Source organism: Sciurus vulgaris, assembly GCF_902686455.1.
Source record: "Sciurus vulgaris genome assembly, chromosome: 9".
Taxonomy (NCBI): Eukaryota; Metazoa; Chordata; class Mammalia; order Rodentia; family Sciuridae; genus Sciurus; species Sciurus vulgaris.
In genome coordinates this window covers 28,464,675-28,492,126 of record NC_136469.1, presented here as the reverse complement: position 1 = coordinate 28,492,126, position 27,452 = coordinate 28,464,675, and the positions used below count along the sequence as shown (strand labels likewise).

The following is a 27,452-nucleotide window of genomic DNA, read 5'->3' as shown; positions in this document are numbered from 1 at the left end:
GAACTCCAGAGACTTTGAAGTGAAGCTATGGACCCAGCATATACTACTATTCCAATAAGAAATGAACCTCTTGCTTAGCTAGGCCTCAGCTGCTTTTCAGTACTGACACCTTTTCCTAATGAATATTTTAAAGAAATGTTATTATATCAATTTCAGGTAGTAATTCTTTAGTTCAGATGTTCTTCAATTCTGTTTTAAACCCCAACTATCTTGACTGTAACAATAGAATTTCATTTGTTAAAAATTAGGTTTTTTTTTTTTTTTTTTTGTACAAGTTTTAAATGTTTGATACCTTTGGCAGTTCTAAACAATTTTGTGTTTCTCCTGCTTTTTTTTTTTTTCTTTGAGTTTGAAAATATTACTATGCCTTCTTATATTTAACTTTGGAAGCTCACTAAAATGAGATGTTCATTTCAGGTTTGGAAACATACAGAGGAATGCTGGAGACTGTTTATGAGCATATGTTTACTTAATTGTGTTAAAACTTGCTTGGGGATAATGAACCTCAAAATAAGAATTCTGATTGGCTGTGACAAAAGAGGAAATGGGATCCCAAAGGGTTATGTGGGATAGTTTTGATACTATCTATAGTACTTCAGTTAATTTTCAAAATATATGCAATAGTATGGCAAAATATTAGGATTTTATAAGATTGAGTGGTGGGTACATGGAACATGTCATTTTGTTTATTTTTAAATATTTTTGACATTTGGTAACAAAACATTTTAAGGGAGTATTTAAAAAATCAATCATTGAATAATCATACAACTTAAAGGAATGGGATATAAATTTAATTTTTGATTAATCAAAAAATGACTTCAGTACATCAAAAATCTTACAACAGTATTTTAGTAAGGTTAGTTCTTCTAATAAATGGAAGACCATAGAATATAATTAAAATTTTAGTTGCATGACCATGACTGTGCAGTGGTTGGCATCACTGTTAGGAGCGACAGGTCTTACCATGTAACTCTATATTTACAAAAGGTAAAATTTTCAGACCAATGTGTGATATTCTTAGCATATCATAAGAGTATAAAGGATCCTTTGTTGTTTTTTTCTTTTGATTTTCTCCTTCACCTTAACTCAAGTGCAGGAAAACGAATGTGTTGATTAAATATCCAGTGAGTTAGGTTCTAGTTTAACAAATCTATAATACTTTAGAAATGTTACAATATGGTTTTTAATGGAAGCTCCAGACTTTTGGATTAGAAAACCTGGAATTGGGCTGACTCTGCTACTAAATTGCCAAGAGTCTTTTCTATTAAGTATTTAACATGCCTGGGCCTCATTTTCCTTATGAATACAGTAACAGAATACTTTGATTTATAAGTGTTATTGAACATATATTAGATTCTTTAAAGTATGATAAATCCAGGGTGGCAAACTCATATGTAGATGGAAACTAGGTAGATAATAGTAAGTGACTGAATGCTCATTTCACATTAGTAATGAACGATGTGAAAACTATACCAAAATAGAGAAAGTGCTTGCCAGTTATTACCATTTAGCACATCCAGGTTTGCCAGATACTCCAGTTTTTCTCAAGAATCCAGAGTTCTGCATATTTATGTAAATAACCATTTTCTCAATTATTTTCAATGTCTTGAAATTTTGTCAAAATATATGTGTCAGAGAAAATCAAGTGGGAAACATATATGGAACTTGCTACTACAATTCATTTAGTCATTCAAAAAAACTACTTTATGCCACATATTTTTCTTTTTTAAAAAATATTTTTAGTTGTAGATGGACATAGTACCTTTATTTAATTCTTGTATGTGATACTGAGGATCAAACCTAGTACCTTATGCATGCTAGGCAAACGCTTTACCACTGAGCTACAGCCCCACCCCAATGCCACATCTTTTTCAAGTCAGTGAACATAGACTGTATTAAAAGTTTTAGCTTAAATATTATTTTTAAAAATTATTATTATTATTATTATTATTATTTGATCATGCTGGTGACCAAATCCAAGATCACAAAAAAGGTGCCAAGCAGAATGCTGTACTACTGAACTACATCCCCAACTCTCAAATTGAACTTACTTTAGTATTATTGCGGAAGGGGCAAGACAAACAAATACTATAATTTTGAACAGTGATAAATGTCATGAAGAAAATTTGATGATTTTGGGGTGGGATGCGGTTGTACTGCAGAGAGTAGGGTTTAGGTCCTTTGGCTTCTCTGAAGATGTAACATCTGATCAGATATCTAAATGTGAGAATGAGTCAAGTATGTTGAGATTTGGGAGAAGAACATTCCAGGTAGAGGGTGAAAAAAGAGATTAAAAAAAATCTTTGAGTAATACTAGTATTTTTGTCTTCTGTCTGCATGTTCATTTCTCTTGATCTTCCTTACACAGTTATTTGTTGTATAACTGAGTAGTAGAAATTCTTTATTGCCAATTTCAAAATTGAGAGAATGGTTAGTTGTCATATTCTTTGAAGTTTTCATTTTATTAATTATAAAAAAACACTGTACTTTAGAGTTGAACCCTCTTTTTTTAGCTCCTGTTGTGCCAATAATAGAATTGTTTCTCTAGAAAAATTGAAATGTGTACTTACTGAAGTAAGCCAGGTTTTTTTCTTCTTTCAGAGAAACTGCATTTTATGTCAAAGAATATAGATTTGTTTGCAGTTAGGATTTGGAAAATGGAAATGAGAAAAGAAAAAGGCAGTTTGTGTAGAATAAATGGTGGTTCTTTAAAGTGATATCTGAAATTAATTTGCTTTTGTAGATTTTCATCAAGTCTTGATAGCAAATGTTCATTTTCTGTACAGAGAAATGTTGAATGTGATTTCCTTTAACACTTTCATAATTGGGCTTTTGAAATGATCTTTTTGAAAAACAAAACTTGAATAACAAGGCAAGGCAACAAAGTGGCTTAGGACTAAAGACAGGATTACTTTGAATTGGCAAAGCATTTTAAGCAATTGTGTCTGTCACATGGAATGACAAGAATTGTAACAAGTTACTCTGACAACCACCTACTCCATAGGGAGATTATGCTGAGTTCATTTGCAGGTTTATACTTAGCTTTAGCTGACAAAATGATACTTAACCTCTTTACAGTTAGTCTTTGTGTTTTCTGAATGAGTTGCCTTTAACAATGACCTTAAAATGTGTGATCATTCTTTAAAGTTATGAACTTACATTTATTTTTGAAAATATGTAAACTAGACAAATTATAATCATGTGAAACTAATTTGTATCTGTGATTCATAAGCATGTATGACATTCTTTGGAAGTTTTCTTTATTTTTAAGGTTTTATTTGAAACTTTTCATTACTGAAAAATCAATCAGTAAATAATATAACACGCATTTCCTGAGAAGCAATGGACTATGTCATTGTTTTTAAAAGCCCAAGTATATTTTTATAATTATATGCTGTATAATTTTACTCTGCTTTTACATTTAGGCTTCTTTCATATAAGTTAAAACATATTTTCTTAGTTAAGTTCTTTGAAATTGTTTTTCTTAATAGTCTATTTTAATTGAAGAAAGGACAAAAAACAAAAAAGCTTGCTATTGTCGCTCATTTGGGCTGTTTTTCCTCACTAGATCCTGGCATACACGGAAGGGCTGCATGGAAAATGGCTGTTCACAGAGATACGATCCATCTTTTCTCGTCGTTATCTTTTGCAAAATACAGCCCTGGAGATCTTTATGGCAAACAGAGGTAATATGTTTCAGGAGTACATTGTTACAAAACTAAATTCTCTCAGATTTCATTTTTGTACATATCATATTGTTTCCATTTAGATTGGATTTTGTAGTCTACCTTGTGCCCTGTTGACCTCATTTTTTTGTACCACATGGATCTTCCTGGGTTTTCTCCATCCTCTTGATTACTTACAGTATAATTTGAATTTCTTTTCCTTTTCTGGCTATATCACAGACTGATATAAGATTGTGTAACTATGGGGAATATTTAACCATTTATTGATATCTTTTAGCATTATTTTGATGCTTAAACTCCTTCTGGTAGGTGGCTGCATTTGGGAGCAGAAGATAATCAAATGACTCATACATTTATCTTTTCTTCTATCTAATCTATTGCTATTTATAAAGGGACCATCAGAAAATTACATTGAATTGTCATGGTTGCTTTGTATTACATCATTCTTGAAAGGTGAGCTAAAATTCTATTTGTGGGTTTAGAATGGAACTTGGTGAAATCCATTAAGACAAGAGGGGGACAAGTTTAATTTGAAGGAAAAGCATCATTGGGTATTAGTGGAGGTTTACAAGGGAAAATATATAAAACTTGGAGATTATTGTACATATAGTTTGTATATATGTAGGTTGATGGTTTCTTTTTTTTTTTCCTTTACCAGTTGTTATTTTAAAAATCTATACATATACATATATTTTTTCCTTGAAATCATATGCCTTTAGGGAATATAAACATCTTTAGGGAAAAATGTTTTTCCCTTTCCTGTGTAGTCTTCTCCCCACAATCACCTTTTTCGCTAATGTAAACATTATTCTTCTAGGCAAATAATCAAGGGAATGTTTCACACTTTAGTTCAGTCTGTATTCTTGTTGTCCCAAAGGAGTTGAAGCCTTACAATATTTATTACTTGCTCATCCTCATTCATTTTCCTTCTTTGAAATTTCTTATGCACTCTTGCTTTTGTGGGAGTGCTTTCTTTTGCCATTCCCTGCTGGCCTTGGTCATATGCCATAACCTATGATGGATTTTTCTTCGTGTTTTACCCCTGAATTCAATACAATAGTGACTATATAAGGAAAGCTTATTTAAATGATACATGGCATTATTTAAATGGTAATGACATTACTAAATATTATGTAGGTGCTTAGTGAATGATCAGTGACCAGTTAGTAATGGCAGTGTTTAAAAGCAGCAACATTTGTAATTTTTTTCTTTTTGGCCTGAAGTATTTTTTTAGGACAGATGGAGAAGGAGGACCACTTTCTATATGAGCATTGTGGTCTATATATAGTTCTGATATAATGTTAACATAAAATTAAAATCTCAAGACTGATAAAGTTAGTATCTTCTGAATTCTCTCTCCTGATTTTATGACTTTATTTTCTTGTTTAAAATGGATAAAGATATATAGATGACTCTCATAAACTTATATTTTATATGTTGAATATGTTTATATATTGATAGATGCTTCTTGATATTCTCAAACATGTATTTATAGAAATAGGATTATTAGAAAGCTCTTAGGTTTGATTATTGTTTTCCTTGAGGTCATAAATTATTCTGAATTATATGAACTTATGAGGCATCAACATGTAAACATTGTAAGGAGAATTACTTTTAAGTTGTTCATTATTGGAAATAAATGGATGAAGGTATCATGACTTATGTATAGCTTTTAATGTTTTATGGTTAACTTCTAAAATTGAATTTTAATAATTCTTTCTAGAAATTCATAGAAATAAATTTGACTCATCAAAATTCAATTTTATAAATTAAAAATTGTAGCTAGGTAACCTCATTTTCATATTACACTAATGTTACAATAGTTGTTAGAACTCCTGATAGTATTTAGAGAAAGAACTGTCTTTGGTTAGAAAATTCAGAAGTGAAGTGAATATCTTTTCTGAAGTATTAACTAAAACTCGATATTTACTATCATAAAGAGAACATCATGAGAATTGTGTTTAATAGGTGCTTGAATGTCATGCAAATATTACATTACACCAAGAAATCAGTTTCTCCAAAAGGGCATCATATTGTGTTCTAATTTTTAAAAAATTATTTCTCATAGTTGCTGTAATGTTCAACTTCCCAGACCCTGCAACAGTAAAGAAAGTGGTTAACTATCTACCTCGTGTTGGTGTTGGAACCAGTTTTGGATTACCTCAAACCAGGTACTGTTTTATATAAGAAAATGTGGAAAATAATCTTCATTATTCTCGCTAATTAACTATTAATATGCTTATTAAAATTAATCTTATTAATATCCTTATTATGAAATGAATATTTACTTTTTTGTGGTAAATGATGATTATTAGGTATTGTTTTATTTCATATCAATTGCATTATAATATATGTATGGTACAGTGTCTAGTACTGAGTTGGTACTCAGCAGATAATCACTAAATACAAAATTCACCAGACTTTCCCAGCATCCTGATAAAGGCATATGCAAAATATACTTTTTATCTCTTTGACAGAAAATTTAAATTTTTATATTTTTAAGTTACTATATTTTGAAATAGTATGTGCCATGATGTAAGTATGTGTGTATATTTGTGTATTTTTTTAACCCAAGTTAGAAAAGGTTCATTTTTGCTTTTTGTCATTAAAAAATGAATATATTACATGTTCATCATAATGGACAAAACAAAAAAAGGGAGATAAAACCCAGTGTTAGATCAGACCCCAGAAGGACAGACAACAAAAACTAAAATAGACAAATAGGATTGTATCAAGTTATTAGCCTTCTGCTCAGTCAAGAAACCAATCACCACAGTAAACAAACAACCTATGGATGAGGAAGAAAATATTTATAAACTCTTAAGTCTGATCAAGGGTAATATCCAATTTATATAAGACACTCAAACAACTAAATAGTAACAGAACAAATAATCCAGTTGAAAAACAAGCAAAGAATTTAAAGGCACATTTCTCAAAAGAAAATACAACAAATGGCCAACAGGTATATGAGAAATCATTCACAATCACTTAATCATCAAGGTCGTGCATATTAAAACCACAGTGAGCTTGCACCTTGTACCTTTAAAATGGCTTCATCAAAAAGATGAAGGGTGACAAGTGTTGGTGAAGTTGTGGATAAAAGGGAATCCATGCATTCTGTGTAACTGTAGATTTGTATCGTCATTACGGACAACAGTACAGAGACTTCTCCAAAAATGCTAAAAATAGAACTGCCATATGATTCGGCAGTTCCATTACTGGTTATGTATCTAACAAAATGAAAGCAGTATATTGAAGAACTATAATCTGCCCTCCCATGCTTATTGTAGCATTATTAACTATAGCTAAGAAAGACTAAACCTAAATGACTATTAATGGCAACCCCCCCCCCCAAAAAAAAAAACACTTCTAATATGAAGACACAATTAGGTTAAAGGTAAAAAGAGGGGAAAAATTATCCCTTGCCACTGCTAGGTTAAAAAAAATAGTCGATATGTGTAGAATTTCCCTATCATTACTATATTAGTTTGCTCGGGTTGTTATGACCAAGAACTATAACTGGTTGCTTAAACAATAGATACGTATTGTGTCACAGTACTTGAGGTTGCTTGAATAATTAGATGTGTATTGTCTCACAGGTCTGGGGGTTTCAAGCCCAAAATCAAGTTGTTAGTAGTGTTGGTTCCCTCAAAGGAATATGAGGGAGAGATCTGCCCCAGGCTTCTCTCCTTTGCCTGTAAATGGCTGCATTCTCCCTATGTCTTTTTCTATGGGCAGCTTTCCCTCTTATAAGGACCTCAATCATATTGGATTAGGGCCCACACTAATTAATTCTTTTTTGCCTTGATTATTTTTTAAATACCCTGTGTCCAAATAAGGTTACATTCTGAGCTACTAGATTAGACTTCAACACAGGAATTTTAGGTGAAATACAATTCAACCCTTAACAATTACTAAACAAAGGCGACTTTAGAACATTAATATCTGAAAAAAGAATGACATGTCAATGACAAGAAAGCTGATTTGCCAAGAAATAAGCCTAAATTATACATATCGAATAGAACCTCGATATTCATAAAACAAAAACAGATAGAACTAGAATGAAATATAGACATCTTCTCCCTGTTTGGTTAGTCATTCAGAGAACAGGCAGACAAAAACATCCATAAGAATATCGAAGACTAGAACATCACAGTCAACTTGACCTATGTCACATGTTTAAACCACTGTACCATAGGCATTCATTTTCAGCACGCATGTAATGTTAGTCAGGTTGAGCATATTTTGAACCCTAGAACAAATCACAGTAAGGTTAAAAGCATTGAAATCTCAGATCCCAGTGGAATTAGCCAGAAATCAAATACAAAAAGATACCTTGAAAATCCCTGGATATTTGGAAATTAACATACTTTATGTAAAGTAGGGGCCTATATATAAATATGTAAGGGCTATTAGAAAATATTTTGCACTAAATCAAATTAACAACAGCCTGTAAAAATCTGAACACAAAGGAGAAAGTGAAGGAACCTTTGGGGATCATGGGAATATTCCATTGAGACTGTTTTGGCATTACACAACTGTGTATGTATGGAAAACCTATTACCTTGTACACCCCTGAAAAGAATGAATTTCACCATTATGTGCATCTAAAGTGCAAATAAAAATAGGGGAAAAAGAATGAATTTACTCTTTTACTTATTCTTTAAAAAACCCGATTTCCAGAAATAGAAAAGGACATTCTGCTTTAAAGAGTAATAAATGCAAATGAGTTGAGAAAAACAAGTTAAAGAAAAGGATGATCTGAAATGTTAATAAGGATATATAGTTTAGGCACTCTAGAAACAGGTAGGAACGCAAATTAGTATAGTTACTTAGAAAAATAATCTTCAGTTTTCTTATAAAATAACATTTACACATCGTGTATATTGTACTGGTTCTCCTAGGCATTTATCAAGGGTAGTGAGGATATAGATATGCTTCCACTTTTAAGTAAATATTAATAGCAGTTTTATTCCAGTTCCACACTGGAAACATTTTTGACAGTCCTTTAACTAGGAACGAATAAACAGATTGTAGCAATCCGTAGAATGGAATACAACTCAGAAATAAAACGAACTATTAATCACATGCAACAACACAGAGACATTGCTGAAGTGCTGTGCTAAGCAAAGAAGTTAGGCAAAGAAGTTGTGAGCTTCATATGTCATAACCACAGATTGTTTCTGTTAGATTAATTTAGTAAAAATGCAAAACTTCATGGAGTCAGAAAGCAGCTCATTGTTTGCCAGAGACCAGGACTTGGCAAGGGAATATGAAGTGACTGTTGATAATGTGCCTTAATTGTGATGGTGGTTACCAAAATATGTATATTCAAAATTGTTCAAGCTAGGCATGGTGGCACATGCTTGTAATCCCAGCTAGGAGGCTGAGTCAGGAGGATCACAAGTTGAAAGCCAACTCCAGCAACTTAGTGAGACCCTGTCTCTAAATAAAATATAAAGGGCTGGGGATGTGACTCAGTGGTTTAAGCACCTCTGGGTTCAGTCATTCCTAGTACAAAAAAAAACCAAAACAAAACAAACAAACAAAAAAAGATCAAATTCAAATTGTACACCAAAGTTTGGTAAATGTAAATGTTACTCTGTTAAATTATATACAATCAAGACCATTGAAGAATTAAGATTTCCAAACATACTTAAAATATCTAAGTTATAAAAATATGTGTTCTATACTCATTTTAATTTGAACTCTTAGTATGTTTGATTACTCAGATTAAAAATTCCTGTCTTGCCGGGTGCTGTGGCGCACACCTGTAATCCCAGCGGCTCAGGAGGCTGAGGCAGGAGGATTGCAAATTCATAGCCAGCCTCAGCAAAAAGCAAGATACTAAGCACCTCAGTAAGACACTATTTCTAAATAATATACAAAATGGAACTGGGGATGTGGCTCCATGGCCAAGTACCCCTGTGTTCAATCCCTGCTTACCCCCTCCCCCTAAAAATATCCTATCTTTTTGATAAAAATGATTAGATTTTTACTTTATTATATCATACATTGTAATTTTTCTTCAATTTAAATATCAAATCTCTATATTAAGGACTGTGTATATTAAAGCTTCTATCTCTAACCATTAATAAACCAGAATTCAAATATTAATTTTATGTATATGGACTTATTAACTAGTATTTATATTGTTCCAAGTAAACTACTAAGCATCTGAGAGAAATGTTAGTCAAAGCATTTCTTATGGTATAAGGTGAGAGCATGGGGGTGTATATCTTCTTACTGTGTGTTGATCAATTAGCTATATTTAAATAGCACCTTCACTAATTATTTCCTTTTGTAGTAGGTATTGATTCACCATCAATACAATTTAGTTAACTAATTTAAGGACTGGGAAGAGTGAATACTGGGATTTTTCTATTGATTTAAATGTATAAGCAGTGGAAACTTACAGTTTACTTTTAGCATGCTTAATGTTCTATTGATTGAAGCTTTTTATACTGTTTATTTCAGAATTTAGAGCAATGTCTTATTATAAATGCAGTTAAAGTAGTACACATAAACAGCAGTCAGGATGTTAGTAGGAACTGTGGTAAGTTTTGGGCTAAAGACCTTTCCAAGATGAATCACTCCCATGTCCCTTAGCAGTTGACCTCAGTTCCTCACCAAGTCAGTCTCTCCATCTTCTTCTTGAGAATCTGTCTGCATGACAGGGGAGCTGGCTTCCTGCAGAGCAAGTGGATCAAGAGACATTGAGGAAGAAGCCCCAATGTCTTTTTGTGACTTCCCCTTAGTAGTAACACTTTATCATTTCTGCCACATTGTATTTATCACAAATGAGCCAGGATCTGGGAGAAGGGGTTATGCTCCAACTCTTGTGGATATATGTCAAAACCACAGCAGGTCACAACTTTTATGTAAACAGAGCAAATAAAGTGACTGCCTGTGTAATAAGTTGCTTTACAATGCCAGCAATAATTTTAGTTAGATGATTTTATAATTCCATGAAGAATTTCAGGGTTAGGGTAAAATTCAGTGGTAGAGTGCTTACCTAGCACATGCAAGGCTGTGGGTCCAGTCCCTTAGCATGTGAAAAATAAATAGGTGAAATGAGTGACAAGAAGTTTATAATCAGGACATTTGTAGTTGTGATTTGGGGACTGGAGATGGGTTGCCTTGTATAGGTGGTCAGAGAATATCTTCTTATGTGACTTTTACAGTTTAATTGGAGGAATCAGAACCACTAACCTTTGAAGTGTGTGTGCAAAGGTCCTGAACAAAGACAGAGCTTCCAGTGTTCTGAGAAATGTTAGAAGGCAAGTATCAGTGGAACGTAATAATTTAGGAAGAAGGGATCAAGGCAGGAGGGCACGTAGGAGCCTATCGTAAAAATCCAGGTAATACATGAGATGAAGGTATAAGAAGACATTCTTCTTAAAAGATTTATTGGGAATACAATTTGTGGAAATTGGAGATTAGTTAGATTTAAGGGTGATTAAGACAGGGAGATGTTCAGTATGTCTACTCAAGTTAACTTTAGCTACTTAGTGGCGCTTACTAAGACTAGGAACACTGAAGAAGCAGTATTTGTATATTATTTTGTGGACACCTTTCTCTTCATATGGTCAGAGTTGTGGAGAGGATGGGAATGGACAGAAATTTGGTTTAATTTTAGATGTATTAAAACTGAAACTCTTGAAAGATGTCCAGTTGGAAATATTGTGTGAGATACAAGGAAGTACATCTAGAGCTCACTGGAATGGTGTACTTATTGAAATGTAGTAACCATGTGTGATGACGTTTGAAAGCCATAGAGGGAATGAGTTCATCTGGAGAGAGATTGTAGGATGGCAAGAGGAACTAGAGGTGCAGCTTAAGGAACCTCAGCATTGGTTTCAAAACTTAACAGAAAGTCACTAAGATATTGGTGGTCTTTTACAAAGGTCGGGTAAAGGAAATAGAACATCTCCCTCCTCCCTCTTAAAAAAAAAAAAGATTAAGAGAGACTCAAAACATAAAAGATCCTGGAAAATATGATGCTAAGGGATGATAGTATTTAATGATGATAAGATCTGATGAGAAAGGACACAGACTGAAAAATGTCCATTGCATTTAGCAGCAGCAGGTTTTGACTACCAGAGGGTTGAATATTGTGCATTTGTACTCACAGTATTTAACAACGTGTACTTGGCAAGCAGGTCCCTGAATTTTGATGGAATTTATGAATTGCCCCCTCTTGTTTAGATGTGATAAGCCCTGCAGTCAGGGCCATTAAGACAAAAGTTTCTGACTTGTGGGCCAATAGGACATGAGACAGTAGAGACACTGCTAAATCCTGACCTACCACTGATAGCTAATGGCAGGAGAATTAGTCCTTCAGTTACTTTTCTACCTACCTGTGGCTCTTTTGCATCTGGAGTATTCTGACGCTTCAGAACCACTTGCAGTACGTGCTTATGCATGTCAATACCAGTTTTAACCATAAGAACAAATTATTGAATCAGCCCAGTCTCTACTCACAAAGTCATTTTAGTTTCCCCATTTCATGGTGCATATTTTACTCAATCCTATCACTTGAATTCAGGCCTTCTGAGCAGGAGCACTAACCAAGAAGTTTAATACATGCCTGTAAGGGGTTGAACCAGCACCAGGAGATGATGTTGCCTTACAGTTAGAAGCTTAGAGAAGTGCAGGGGAGGAAGGTGTATGAAACTGCATGGCCAGAGTGGTGGGAGAGCTGTTTTCTTCTTCAATTCTTTGGTCCAGGTTCTGAACCACTTTCTCTCTACATACATCCCAGCATCTAGAGAGCCCCCTGGGCCTGGGGGCTTCTTTCTTTTTGCCCCACATCTGCTGCTATGGCTCTGCCATGCAGTCCTGCATGCTTCAGCCACTCCTGTGCCTAGCTACTTCTCTTCTCATGGGACTGAGAATCACAGTGATGTGGTTTCTCCACCCAACATGGCTCTAACAAACATCAGAATTCAATGGATGTGACTGAAGTAGTGTTTGGGGAAATTGTAGCTTTAAATACCTCTATCTGAAATACAGAAATGCCTCACATCAGTAACCTAAGCTTCAATCTTTAGAACATAGAAGCAAGCCCAAGCAAGAAAGGAAAAAAAGTTATAGCAGAAATCAGCAAAATAAGTAAAAACAGTAAAGTATATACTTAAAAAACAGTGGTAAAATTGATAGACCTTGGACAAAATGAAAACAAAACTCAGAAATGAAAAACAACTGACCATAAATGTAAAGGTGAATTTACATTACTATTGACCATATAGGACTTAGAAGCATTAGGAAGCAACACCATGAATAACTTCATGCCAACAAATTAGACAACCTGAAATATATGGGCATATTCCTAGAAAATAGAATTACCAAAACTGGCTCAAGAAGAAATTTAAAACCTGAACAGACTTATAACAAGAAAGGACTTAGAATTATTACTTTAAAAATCTACCCACAAAGAAAAGCCTAGGACCAAATAACTTCACTATCCTAATAAAAGCTAGAATCAACCACTGGGATAGATTCAAACTAAAAAGCTTTCTCTCATCTAAGGAAACTATCAGCAATGCGAAGAAAGAGCCTACAGAATGGGAGAAAATCTTTGCCAATCATACTTCAGATAGAGCACTAATCTCCAGAATCTATAAAGAACTCAAAAAACTTTACTCCAAGAATTCAAATAGTCCAGTCGACAAATGGGCTAAGGAAATGAATAGATACTTCACAGAAGAAGATCTACAAGCAATCAACAAACATATGGAAAAATGTTCAACATCTCTAGTAATAAGAGAAATGCAAATCAAAACCACCCTAAGATTCCATCTCACCCCAATTAGAATGGCGATTATCAAGAATACGAGCAACAACAGGTGTTGGCGAGGATGTGGGGAGAAAGGTACACTCATACACTGCTGGTGGGGCTGCAAATTAGTGCAGCCACTCTGGAAAGCAGTGTGGAGATTCCTTAGAAAACTTGGAATGGAACCACCATTTGACCCAGCTATCCCACTCCTTGGCCTATACCCAAAAGACTTAAAATCTGCATACTACAGAGATACAGCCACATCAATGTTCATAGCTGCTCAATTCACAATAGCCAGACTGTGGAACCAACCTAGATGCCCTTCAATTGATGAGTGGATAAAGAAACTCTGGTATATATATACAATGGAATATTACTCAGCCATAAAGAATGATAAAATTATGACATTTGCAGGCAAATGGATGAAATTGGAGAATATCATGCTAAGTGAGATAGGCCGATCTCAAAAAGCCAAAGGACGAATGATATCGCTAATAAGTGGAGGATGACACATAATGGGGGGGAGGGAAGGGTTAGTGTTAGGGTTAGAGTTAGGGTTAGGGAGGGGGGCAAGTATGGAGGAAGGAAGTACTGTGTAGAGGGAAAAGAGGGGTGGGAGAGGTGGGGGGAAGGGAAAAAATAACAGTATGAATCAAACAACATTACTCTATGTAAATTTATGATTACACAAATGGTATGCCTTTACGCCATGTACAGAGAAACAACATGTATCCCATTTGTTTACAATAAAAAAAAAAAAGAAAAAAAGAAAAAAAAATAACTTCACTATCCTATTTTTAAAATAGATCCTTTACAAATCTTCACAATCCTTGACAAACTCAACAAGGTACAGGAAGAGAAAAATGCTTCCTAACTCATTGTGTAAGGCTAGTATCATTCCAATAATAATACCTAAGGCAGAACAAGAAAATAGGGAAAAACTATGATACAATATTAGTCACAAATATAGACACAAACATCTTTTACAAAATTTAGGTAACCAAATTCAGCAGTATATAAAGAGAAGTATAAAATGACCACTTGAGTTTTATCACATGAAGGCAAATTGGTTTATGTTGTGCAGCAGCTTAATAGAATAAAACAATAGAACAGAAATCACAGTCATCTCAACAAAGAAAAAACATTTGACAAAATCTAATAAACATCCATGATTAAAACATTTAACTGACTAGAAGTAGAAGAAAATTTCCTAAATGAATAAAAATTATCTATCCTAAAGCTCCATAGCACACATCATTTTTGTGTCTTTTTTTCTTTTAATTTTTAAATTTGTTTTAGTTAGTTTTACATGGCAGTAGAATGAACTATGATACCTCATATGTAAATGGAGTATGACTTTTCATGTTTCTGGTTGTCATATGATGTAGATTCGCATCAGTCACGTAGTCATACATGCACAGGATGATGATATCAGATTCATTCTACTGCCCTTCCTACTCCCATACCTTCTCTCCCCTCCCTTCACTTCCTTCTACCTAAAGTCACTCTGGTCTTCCCTGGTCTCCCTCAACCCCATGCCCTTATTGTGAGTTAGCAACCACATATCAGAGAAAACATTTGGCCTTTGGTTTTTTCGAATGGCTTATTTCCTTAGTAAGATACTCTCCACCTCCATCCATTTATCAGCAAATGCCATAATTCCATTTACCACATTTTTCTGTATCCATTTATCTGTTGAAGGGTACCTAGATTGGTTCCATAGTATATCAGCTATTGTGAGTTGAGCTGCTATAAACATTGATGTGACTGCATCACTATAATATGCTGATTTTTAAGTCTTTTGGGTATAAACAGAGGAGTGGGATAGCTGGATCAAATGGTGGTTCCGTTCCAGGTTTTCTGAGGAATTTCCATACTGCTTTCCATAATGGTTGCATCAATTTGCATTCCCACCAGCAACGTATGAATGGACCCTTTTTCCCCACATTCTTACCAACATTTATTGTTGCTTGTGTTCTTGATAATTACCATTCTGATGGGAATGAGATGAAAGAGTAGTTTTGATTTGCATTTCTCTTAAGTGCTAGAGATGTTGAACATTTTTTCATATATTTATTGATTATATTTCTTCTTCTATAAAGTGTCTATTCAGTTCCTTTGCCCATTTATTGATTAGGTTATTTGGGGGGTTTTTGGTGTTAAGTTTTTTTAATTCTTTATATATCTCGGAGATTAATTCTCTGTGTGAGGTGCATGTGGTAAAGATTTTCTCCCATCCTGTAGACTCTCTCTTCATATTATTGATTGTTGCCTTTGCTAAGAATAAGTATTTTAGTTTGAATACATCCCACGTATTGGTTCTTAATTTTACTTCTTGGGCTTTAAGAGTCTTGTTAAGGAAGTCAGATCCTAGGCTGACATGGTGAAGATTTGGGCCTACCATTTCTTTTATTAGTTGCAGGGTCTCTGTTCTAGTGCCTAAATATTTGATCTACTTTGAGTTGAGTTTCATGCAGGGTGAGAGATAGGGGTTTAATTTCATTTGTTCCACATGGCTTTCCAATTTTCCCAGCACCATTTGTTGACTAGGCTATCTTTACTCCAATGAACATTTTTGGTGCCTTTGTCTAGTATGAGATAACTGTATTTATGTGGGTTTGTCTCTCTGTCTTTTATTTTGTACCATTGGTCTACATGTCTGTTTTGGTGCCAATACCTACACCTCTGTGGTATAGTTTAAGGTCTTTATTGTGAGGTCTCCCGCTCTATTCTTCTTGCTAAGGATTGCTTTGACTTCTGTGTTTTTTATTTTTCCAAATGAATTTCATGATTGCTTTTTCTAGTTCTATGAAGAATGTCATTGGAATTTTAATAGGAATTGCATTACATCTGTATGATGCTTTTGGTAGTATGGCCATTTTGACTATTCTGCCTATCCAGGAACATGGGAGATCTTTCCATCTTCTAAGGTCCTCTTCAGTTTCTTTCTTTAGTGTTCTGTAGTTTCATTGTAGAGGTCTTTTACCTTTTTTGTTAGATTGATTCCCAAGTATTTTTTTTCCCTGAGGCTATTGTAAATGGGGTAGTTTTCCTAATTTCTCTTTTAGTAAATTCATCACTGATATATAGGAACTCATTTGATTTATGGGTGTTGATTTTATATCCTGCTACTTTACTGAATTCATTTATTAGTTTTAGAAGTCTAACTGGTAGAATTTTGTTGATCTTCTAAATATAGAATCATGTCATCAGCAGATAGTGATAGTTCGAGTTCTTCTTTTCATTTCCCTGTAATTTCTTTCTCCTGTCTAATTGCTCTGGCTAGAGTTTCAAGGATAATGTTAAGTAGAAGTGGTAAAAGAGGGTCTACTTGTCTATTTCCAGTATTTAGAGGGAATATTTTCTTTTCAATTTTTCTCCATTTAGAATTATATTGGCCTTGGGTTTAGCATATATAGCTTTTACAATGTTGAGGTATCTACTATCCCTAGTTTTTCTAGTGTTGTGAACATGAAGTGGTGCTGAATTTTTTCAAATTCTTTTTCTACATCTATTGAAATGATCATTTGATTCTTGTTGTTAAGTCTATTGGCATACATCATTCTTTAATGTTGAAAGACTAAATGTGTTTCAAGAAGTGAAAAATGTCTAGCATTTTTCCTTCTCCTCAGCTTTATACTGAAGATTTCCTTATGTACAACAAAGAATAAAGAGAGGAAGGAAAGAAAATAGGGAGAATTCAGACCCATGCAGATTAGAAGAAAGAAAAAAAGTCTTCATTCATAGATCACAGAAAAAGTAAAAGACTTTTACGCTGAAAATTATAAAACGTTTCTAAGAATAACTAAAAATGAACCTGAACAGATGAATACATTTCATGTTCATGGATCAGAAGATTCAGTATGATTTAGGTGGCAGATTTTCCCAGATCTATAAATTCAGTACAATGCCTATCAAAAACCTACTCTAATTCTCCCTATTTTGGAGAAATTGAGAAGCGGGAATGCAGTGGGTCTAGAATAGCCAAAAACAATTTTGATAAGAATAAAATTTAGAGGACATGACCTAATTTCAAGACTTTTTAAAAATTTGTTCTTTTTAGATGTACATGACAGTAGAGTATATTTTGGCATATACATACATAGGGTACAATTCTAAAACCACAGAAGTTAGGATATGGGGTTTTTGCAAGGATAGGCATATAAATCAATAGAATAGAGTTAAAAAATGCATAAATTAACCTTTACATTTATGGTCAGTTGTTTTTTGATTTAGGTGGCAGATTTTCCCAGATCTATAAATGGGATCTGCAAATGAACCCAGTGAGGAAGAGATAGTCTTTCAGAAATGTGGTGCTGTGGGAAGTAGATGTTCACACATAAACAATTTAGATGCTGCTAGGCATGTGGCACGTGCCTTTAATTCCAACTACCTGGGAGGCTGAGGCAGGAGGTTCCAGGCCAGACTAGGTACCTTAGCAAGATCCTGTCTCAGAATAAAAAACACAGTGGGCTGTGGTTGTAGATCAGTGGTAGAATACTCACCCAGCATGTGTGAGGCCCTGGGTTCAATCCCCAGAATTGCAAAACAAACAAATAACCTAGAAGCTTATCACATGCTATTCATAAAAGTTAACTCAAGCTATGTTATAGGATATACATATAAGAGCTAAAACTGTAAAATGTGTGAAAGTAAATATGGGAGAAAAGTGTTTGATGTTGCAAGAGGTAAACCATCCTTGGATGTGACACCAATAGCATAATCCGTAAAAAATAATAAATTAACTTAAAACGTAAAACTTGTATGCTTCAAAATATATCACAAAGTAAACGAAAATATTTGTGTATCATATATCTGATAAAGCACTTTGTATTAGGCTTCTCCAGAGAAAGAGAACCAATATGATGTATATAGATATGTAAGGGGAGATTTACATATCTAATCATATGTAAGGGTATATGTAAGGGGAATTAGCTTATGTGATCATGGAGGTCAAGAAGTCCTATGATACACCATCTGCAAACTGGAGACTCAGGAAAGCCAGTGGTATAATTTAGGTACTTTGAACACTAGGGCACCTGATGGTCAGTTCCCAGGTCAGAAAGCCCAAGAATGGGGCTGGGGTAGGATTGAGGACAGAGAACTAGGAGCTGCACTGTCCAAAGACTGGAGAAGAATTGTGTTTCAAGTCAAGAAGAGGAGAGAATTCATCCTTCCTTCTTTTTTTTTTCTATTCGGTCCTAGATTGTCTGATGTTCACCCACATTGGGGACAGCTATCTGCTTCTCTCAGCCTGCCTATTCAAATGAAAAAGTTCTCACAGACATATCTAGAAGTAATTTTTTCCCATGTCTCTTTGGGTATACCTTAACCTGGTCAGGTTGACACATAAAATCAACCATCTCTGTCTTATATTCAGAATGTGTAAAGAACTCTTACATCTCAATAATAAAACACAGACAACCCAAGTAATGGAGGAAAATATTTGAAAAGTCATTTCACTGAAGAGAATTATAGAATTTAACTAAAAACCACATGAAAAGATGCTCAATGATTGACATGTGAACTACATATAATGAATCCTGATATTATGTATAACTTTAACTTGCTAAAAAACTTTAAAATAATAATAAAATAAACTACAATAAGATACCATTTCATGCTCACTATAGTTGCTATAATAAAAATACATACAAAGCAAACATTACAAAGATGTGGAAATGGTTCATACACTGAAATGTCCAACCACTATATGAAATGTGCTACATCCTATATTCATATAATGGACTACTATTAAGTGATAGAATGAAATACTGATACATACTATCATATGGATGAACCTCAGAAACAATAGGGTTAGTACAATAAACTTGATGCAAAATACTATATAATGTATGATTCCATTTTTTTACAAAAGTTCAGGATAGTCAGGTTTACAAAACAAGAGAAAGACTGGTAGTTACTACAGGTGGGATAAGAATGGGAATTGTCTGTAAATAGGCACATGGCAAAGTTTTGAGTATTGAAAATGTTCTAAAGTGTATTGTGGTAATAACTGCACAACTCTAGAAATTTTCTTTTTAAACATTGAAGTGTATGCTTAAAATGAGTAAATTTTATGGTATTTAAATTAGTCTCAATAAATCTTTCAAGGAAATAGTTATTTTTCCTTTGTGGAGGGAGACTGGTGACAGCATACATAGCTCTGAAATCTGGACGTTATAAAAATCCTGCCACCTGTTTTCCATTATTCTCAGCACTGATCATTGGTATCCATTAGGATTTACTTTTTATTAACCTGGCCTTCTAATACGCCACATAAGAAAACTCAATGGTTTCTCCTACCTTTGCCCCATCCCATAAATAGAAACATAAATATTTGAGAATACTCTTTCTCCTTGTTACAAAGGGTATGCAAGTATGATATTTAAATTTATAATACACAAATGTGTTATATTTAAGAGGTGACTATTAAAATTGGTAGACATATGAATACAATTTTATGTGCATTTTGCAGTTACTATGATTTCCTTGTTTTTGTATCAGTTAACCAGTGAATTATTAATCACAGTTATTAGCCAACCTTTATAGAATCTGGGTATTATAATGGCATTGTAGTGACAGCTTACCTGAATGACTAGAGCATGTATAATGGACCTGTGGCTACTCCATATCATTTATTAACCATTAGTGATAGATAGAAATATCTCTACTATTCATTAGTTTAACATGAGTTTAACTTTTCAGTATTATAGATTTTATTATGAATGAATAAGCACAAATGATTCATGATTTAGTATTGTAATATAATTACAATGAATTACATTGAACTCTTTCTCTTGTAGGCGTATTTCATTAGCAAGTCCACGTCAGCTTTTTAAAGCTTCTAATATGACCCAGCGATGGCAACACCGAGAGATATCAAATTTTGAGTACTTGATGTTTCTCAACACAATAGCAGGTAATCCAAGTCAACCCACTGAGTGACTGAAGAATCAGTTATTAATTGTGAAATATTTAGATTATTTTGGGTAGTTTACTAATACTGTTACTATTATTACTATTGGAATACCTTGTAAATATGTTGATAACAGTTTCCAGTTTTGTATATGAACTTTTGGCTACTTGAGAGAAATTAAAAGTGAATATAAAAGGTTTTTACCAAACAGAACAAAGTAAGAATTTATGATTATTTAATATAATAAGAATGGGCTCATTATGGAATGGTAGAATTGAAGAACAATGTAACATTTTTAAGATCCTGTTAACTCATTAAGTCCCAAGTTTTCAATTCTGCAAATATTTCAACAAAATTGACACAGGTACATTAAAATAGGTTAGAAATCATACTATAGAGCTTACATTATATTTTTGTATTAATTAATATTAACAAATATTAATGCATTAAAATGTTTTTCTATAATTATATGCTATATTTTTTATTATATGCTCTATATAAGTGTTTATAGCTATCCCATATCTGGAACAGTGGGATAAAATGGGTTAATAACTTAGAAATATGTTATATGATGAAATAATGAAATGCAATATAGAAACAATAAAACTGAGTAAAATATTAACTAGAGGAATATTTATATTATGAACCATATATGAAAATCTAAAGTTCAAATGACTTAATATAAGGTCTGTAATCATGTAATATCACTGAAAATCACCCACTGAAACTGTTTCATTGAAATTGAATAAGGAATAGAAATGTCATTAATTTTCATTTGTGCCAACTCGAATAAAGTAAACAAGGAATACATTTGTGAGACATTCAAGATTCATCTCATCAAACTGACTTGGTTTGTATTCAAGGCACAGAGGACATATAGGGAGAACATGACATGTTATTTAGTCTCTGAAAAGTGCTTTGAAGCACAAATGTGAGTATAGAGTGAGTGTCCCTTATTCAAAATGCTTAGGACCAGAAGCATTTCAGATTTGGACATTTGTTTGGATTTGGCAATGTATGCCTACACTTTACCAGTTAAGCATCCCAAATTCCAAAAATACAGAATCTAAAATGTTCTGAAATATGAAACTCTGTGCTCAAGAAGTTTCAGATTAAAAATCTTCAATCTTTATTACATGATTCTACATAAAGGGGATATAGATTCAAGAAAAGTAACAAAAATGTTATAGGGTTTAAAATGGCACAGAGAAAGGGAAATTATATTCACTCACTTTGGAGGTGATAAGGAAAACTTTCAGTGGTTGTGTAAGGATGGATATTACTTTGACTAGTGGAGGAGGAGATTGTGAGTTAGAAGTCATTCCGTGGAAGTCTGACAGCATAAACAAGAAGAGAATGATGGGAAAATATCAAGTATGGCTGGAGAACAATTGTGTAGTTTGTTTATGTACTGATGTGTGTGCGATGTGTATATTCTTGCAGATGTTGAGGAGAAAGAATGTTAGTATGGAGACACTGTTCAAGACTTTCTGTCAGCTTGAGCAGTTAGCAGCCAGGTCATTGGGAAGCTTTTGAAAGTTTTTGAGCACATAAATGATATTAGAACTGTACAAAAAAACTGACTTGGAAGCTGTATGTAAGATAAATTGGAGTTAAAAGGAACTAGGTAGAGATCAAAGTTGGGGAGTAATTACATATAAAAATATGAGAGCCTGCGTTAGAGAGGTGACAGTGGGTATTGAAAGGAAAGTTCAGTATCATAAGAATTTACAAAGCACCAGCCATTTTATATGCAGCTGACTGGATGTAGGGATAAATGAGAAGAAAGTGTCAGAAAACTTGCTGGCTTTGGGCCTCAGTTATTGGGAAAATGGTAGTGCCATTAGCAGAGACCTAGAAGGACAATGATTGTGCTGTTCTAGACAGGACATTGGATTTCATCTGCATAGATGAGATCATTAGGTAGATAATACAGAAAGCAGTGAGGTACGTTCAGGGAAATACTGTGTCTGTGTGAGAAAAAATAAGGGAAAACAGTAAGGAGAGGAAACAGTGAGTGGTCCTGGAGACTGTTTATTAGAAGGAAGAGAACTGAGGTAAATGTTTTGAGAGGCAAGGGGAGAGATAAGAAGGTCTTTGCCACCTGTGTCAGGGAGAATTAAGAATGAGTATAGAACACACTTTTGTGTTTGGCATTTGGGGAATTACTGATTACTTCATGGGGGTTCATTATTAAAGCAAGCGAAGCAAATTGATGGTAAGGAACTGTATGATTGGAGGTCAATGGGAACTTAGGTATAGATTAGAGTTTTCTTAAATGTGATAGGACAGAAAGGATAGGTTAAGGCAGAGAAGAGAAACCAACAAAGATAGAGAGGAAGGACAGTTGTTCAGCTTCTGAGGAACACAAACAAGTTCAAGAGCTCAGGCGAAGGAAACTCAGCAAAGAAGAAAGATCCTGCTAGAGAAGAAAGATCCTGCTGGACAAGAAAAGGGAGTATTATGAAGAATCAGAAGTTGAGGGGTTCACAATGACAGGTCTTAATTTTATTAAGAGAGACTCTTCTGGTGGGGGAAACAATGAAGAAAGTCTGCAACAGTTATGTTGATGTTGGTAGGGATTATATAACTAGTGACTAAAGATTTTTTTCCCACATTTTTTAATTGATGCATTAGAGTTGTACATAATGATGAGATTTGTTGTTACATATTTGTAGATGCACACAGTATGACAATATAATTTGGCCAATATCACTTCCCCCCTCCTTCTATACTTTCCACCCCTTGGACCCTTTTCTCTACTGGTATCCCTTTGATTTTCATGAGATTCCTATCTTGTACCTTTTTTAGCCCTTTTTCTCTCTAGCTTCTACATATGAGGGAAAACATGACTCTTTATCTTCTGAGTTTGGCTTATTTTGTTTAACATAATGGTCTCTATTTTCATCAATCTTCCTGCAAATAACATAATTTCATTTTTCTTTATGGCTGAATAAAACTCCTTTGTGTATATACACCACATTTTCTTGATCCATTCATCCTTTGATGGACACTTAGGCTGGTTCCATAGTTTGACTTTGTGAATTGTGCTGCTATAAACATGTGTATGCATATATTGTGATAAATTTAATTCTGTAAGGTGAATACCAAGGAGTGGCGTAGTTGTGTCATTTGGTGGTTCCATGCCAAGTCTTTTGATGAATCTCCACATTGATTTCCGTAGTGGTTGTACTAATTTACAATCCCATCAACATTGTAAAAAATATTCCTTTTTTCCTCATCCTCTCCAGCATTTTTTATTATTTGTATTGTTGTTGTTGTTATTATTATTATTATTGTTATTATTATTATTATTTTGGTGATACTGGGTGTGGAACCCAAGGCCTTATGCATGCTAGGCAAGCACTCTACCACTGAACTACATCCTCAGACCTGTTATTTGTATTCTTAATGACTAATATTCTGACTGGTGTGAGATGAAATCTCAGTGTAATTTTGATTTGTATTTCCCTAATTGCTAGTGATGTTGAATATTTTTTCATTTGTTTGTTGACCATCTGTATTTCTTCTTTGGAGAAGTGTCTGTTGAATTCATTTGCCCTTTTAATTAGCTGGGTTATTTGTTTCTTGGTGTTAAGTTTTTTGAATATTTCTAGATATTAACCCTCTGTCAGAAGAGTAAGTAGCAAAGATTTTTTTCCCACTATTTAGGTTCTCTCTTCACATTTCTGGTTGTTTTCTTCCTGTGCAGAAAGTTTTTAATTTGATGCTATCACATTCATTAGATTTTTAGCATTATTTCCTGAACTTTAGAGGTTCTATTGAGAAAGTTGTTGCCTTGCCTGTATGTTGGAGTATTAACCTTACATTTTCTTCTAGGTTGCATAGTTTCTGGTCTAATTCCTACATCCTTGATCCATTTTGTGTTGATTTTTGTGCAGGGTAAGAGATAAGGGTATAATTTCTTTTTTCTACATATTGATAACCAGTTTTCCCAGCACTTGTTAAAAAGTCTGTCTTTCCACTGTATATTTTGGGCATCTTTGTCAAGGATCAGTTGACTATCTGTGTGGATTTGTCTCTGTGTCTTCTATTCTGTACCATTGGTCTATGTGTCTATTTTTATGCCAATACTGTGCCATTGTTGTTACTATAGCTCTGTAGTATAATTTGAAGTCAGGGATCATGATACCTCCAGCATTGCTTTTTTGGCTTAGAATTGCTTTGGCTATTTTACATCTCCTATTCTTCTGAATGAATTTTAGGACTGTTTTTTCTAGTTTTGTGAAGAATGTCATTGGTATTTTGATGGGGATTGCATTGAATTTGTATATTGCTTTTGGTAGTATGGGCATTTTAATAAGATTAATTCTGCTTATCCATGAACATCGAATGCTTTTCCATCTTCTGAGGTCTTCTTTAATTTCTTTCTTCAATATTCTATCATTTTCATGTAGAGGTCTTTCACCTCCCTAATTCGATTTATTCCTTGGCATTTCATTTTATATTTTGAGGCTATTGTGAATGGAATTTTTTTCCTGATTTCTTTCTAGCAGATTCATTGTTGATATATGGGAAAGCTATTGATGTTGATTTTGTAACCTGTAACTTTGCTAAATTTGTTTATTAACTCTAGCTGTCTTCTAAGTATATATTGATATCATCTGCAAATAGTGATAATTTGACTTCTCTTGCTAATTTTACCTCTTTTATTTCCTTCTCTTGCCTATTTACTCTAGCTAGAATTTCTAGCACTGTATTAAATAGGAGTGGTGAGATTGGACATCCTTATCTTGATACAGATTTTAAAGAAAATGCTTTCACTTTTTCCCCATTGACTATGAGCTAGTCTTTGGGTTTTTTACATGTAGCCCTAAAGGGATTTTAAGTAGTAAAAGGAGACTGGAAACATATGACAAGTTTAATGGCCATATTTTGCATGAGGTAAATCACTTAACCCAAATTAATTGAATGCATAAAGCATTCATTTCATGAAATAGTCCCTATTCTCAAATAACTTCCATTTACTTTGTTTTAAAAATATATCCTCTGTATCTTTTTTAAAAAGTAGAATCAATACTTTGTTTTGAATGTTTTATATACACTGGAGGGTAGGATTAAATGTCATGTTCTTTTAGACTTCTTTTACACTATTACTCAGTGCCACAGTGAAGTTTTTATATTATGACACACTTTGGCAGCTGTAATCATCCTGCAGCTATACACTGAATTTAACTTAATTAAAAGTCTAACTACACTAAGCTGATGCATACTTTTTGAAGGATACAATAAGCTTTTTTAAAAATAGTCTTATTTTTATTTATTTATTTTTATGTGGTGCTGAGGATTGAACCCAGTGCCTCACACACACTAAGTGAGCACTCTACTGCTGAGCCATAACCCCAGCCCCACAATAAGCTTTTGATTATTTTTTGATTATTTAAGCAGATGGGACAAAATGAGGATTTTGGTATTTAATAACATCTAAATCAGATGGAGAAGGAAGTGGGGGAAAAAGAGAGATAACATTGATGTCTTTTGCTATTAAGCTTAATGATTTTTTTCTGGGATAAATTAAACCTATATATTAACAGAAATATATAGTGATATAATTAACTTATAGTGACAAATTGTCATTGTTTTCATGTTTTATAAGACTGTTGCCAGGTCAAAGAAGACCTCTGTCACCCTAATAAGCCTCAAGCCCAAGCTGAATAGAGTAAAATGAAGTTATCAGATGGTAAAAAGGCTTTAGAGACCAAGAGTATATGTCAAGAACTACTTTAATATTCAACTGTATATTGATACGAATCTGTGAGTGAGAAAGAAAAAGGAATGGGAATCGTAGAATGCATAGTGAGAATGGAATTCACACAATATTAATATTCCTGTCTTCCTACATCAACCATAAAAGTCCTTTCACACTGACTTTTATTTAACTGGGGTTATAGACTGGTCAACAATAGAGTCAGGATTCAGATGCCTGCATATTGGCTGCAGAAGGAATGAACTTGTTCATTGTGTCACCTCCCTGGAGTGGTGGCACCAGAGAATGACTGTGCATGCATAGATGGGTTACCTCAATCTTTGATTTTGCACTTAGTAAATCAGTGTACCACTGGATGTCATCAGTGTTAAAGGGAATACAGGGGAGCATGTGGCAGCATTTGTGGTTAGGTAGGAGCAACATTAATAATGCTGTGCATTGTTGTTAGACAACCATATACTTTGAAAGCTACCAGAGAAGTTTCAGTTACTTCATACCGCTGTCTCATTTGACATATGACTAGTGAATATCTGCAGGGGTTAAGGCACTTAAACTAGGTTGGTTCATTGGTTAATTAGTGTCAGATCAAGGATTCTGGTTTTGAAAAACTCTACAAAAACTGTTAATTTTAAAAAAAATGTCTTAATAAAGAAGGTGTTGGGGCTGGGACTTGTAGCTAAGTGGTAGAGTGCATACTTAGCATGTATAAAGCCCTGAATTCAATCCCTGGTACCTCCCTGACCCCCCCAAAAGGGCGTTTTATTTGGGGCATTACCTTATTTAAAGTAAAGAAAATCAGTCAAATGTAATTTAAAAGAATATAAACTTTAAGACCAGAATAACTGGATTTGGATATGGTTTGGTCATTACTAGTCACATGACTAGAATCAAGTTGCCTAACCTTTTGTGCCTCAAAGTTTTCATCGATAAAATGGAGATGATGCTAATTTCATAGGGTGAATATGAAGTTTAAATGAGATAATGTATGATTAGTACTGTAGCAGTGGCTGCCACTCAAAAATGATTTGTTGTTCAGGTTTGGGGTTGTAGCTCAGTGGTAGTCTTTGCCATTGTATGCATGAGATGCTGGATTCAATTCCCAGCACTGCTGTACAATCAATCAATATTTAAGTCATACATATATATGTCACATATATATATATGTCATATATATATAGTTTATCATTTACCTGTATGTGATTTTTTTTTTATTGTAAACAAATGGGATACATGTTGTTTCTCTGTATATGGCGTAAAGGCATACCATTTGTGTAATCATAAATTTACATAGAGCAATGTTGTTTGATTCATTCTGTTATTTTTTCCCTTCCCCCCACC

At 33.9% G+C, this 27,452-nt stretch overlaps 1 protein-coding gene across 4 annotated transcripts in view; it reads left to right on the top strand.

The window, feature by feature from the left end:
• Positions 1-27,452, top strand: part of LRBA (LPS responsive beige-like anchor protein) — a 723,813-nt gene that overhangs the window by 516,442 nt on the left and 179,919 nt on the right. For all 4 annotated transcript variants that reach the window (XM_079154183.1, XM_079154182.1, XM_079154184.1 and 1 more), the window contains exons 41-43: positions 3,569-3,686; positions 5,755-5,857; positions 20,274-20,389. In XM_079154183.1, coding sequence (XP_079010309.1) covers positions 3,569-3,686; positions 5,755-5,857; positions 20,274-20,389 — 337 coding nt within the window. The remainder of the gene's footprint in view (positions 1-3,568; positions 3,687-5,754; positions 5,858-20,273; positions 20,390-27,452) is intronic.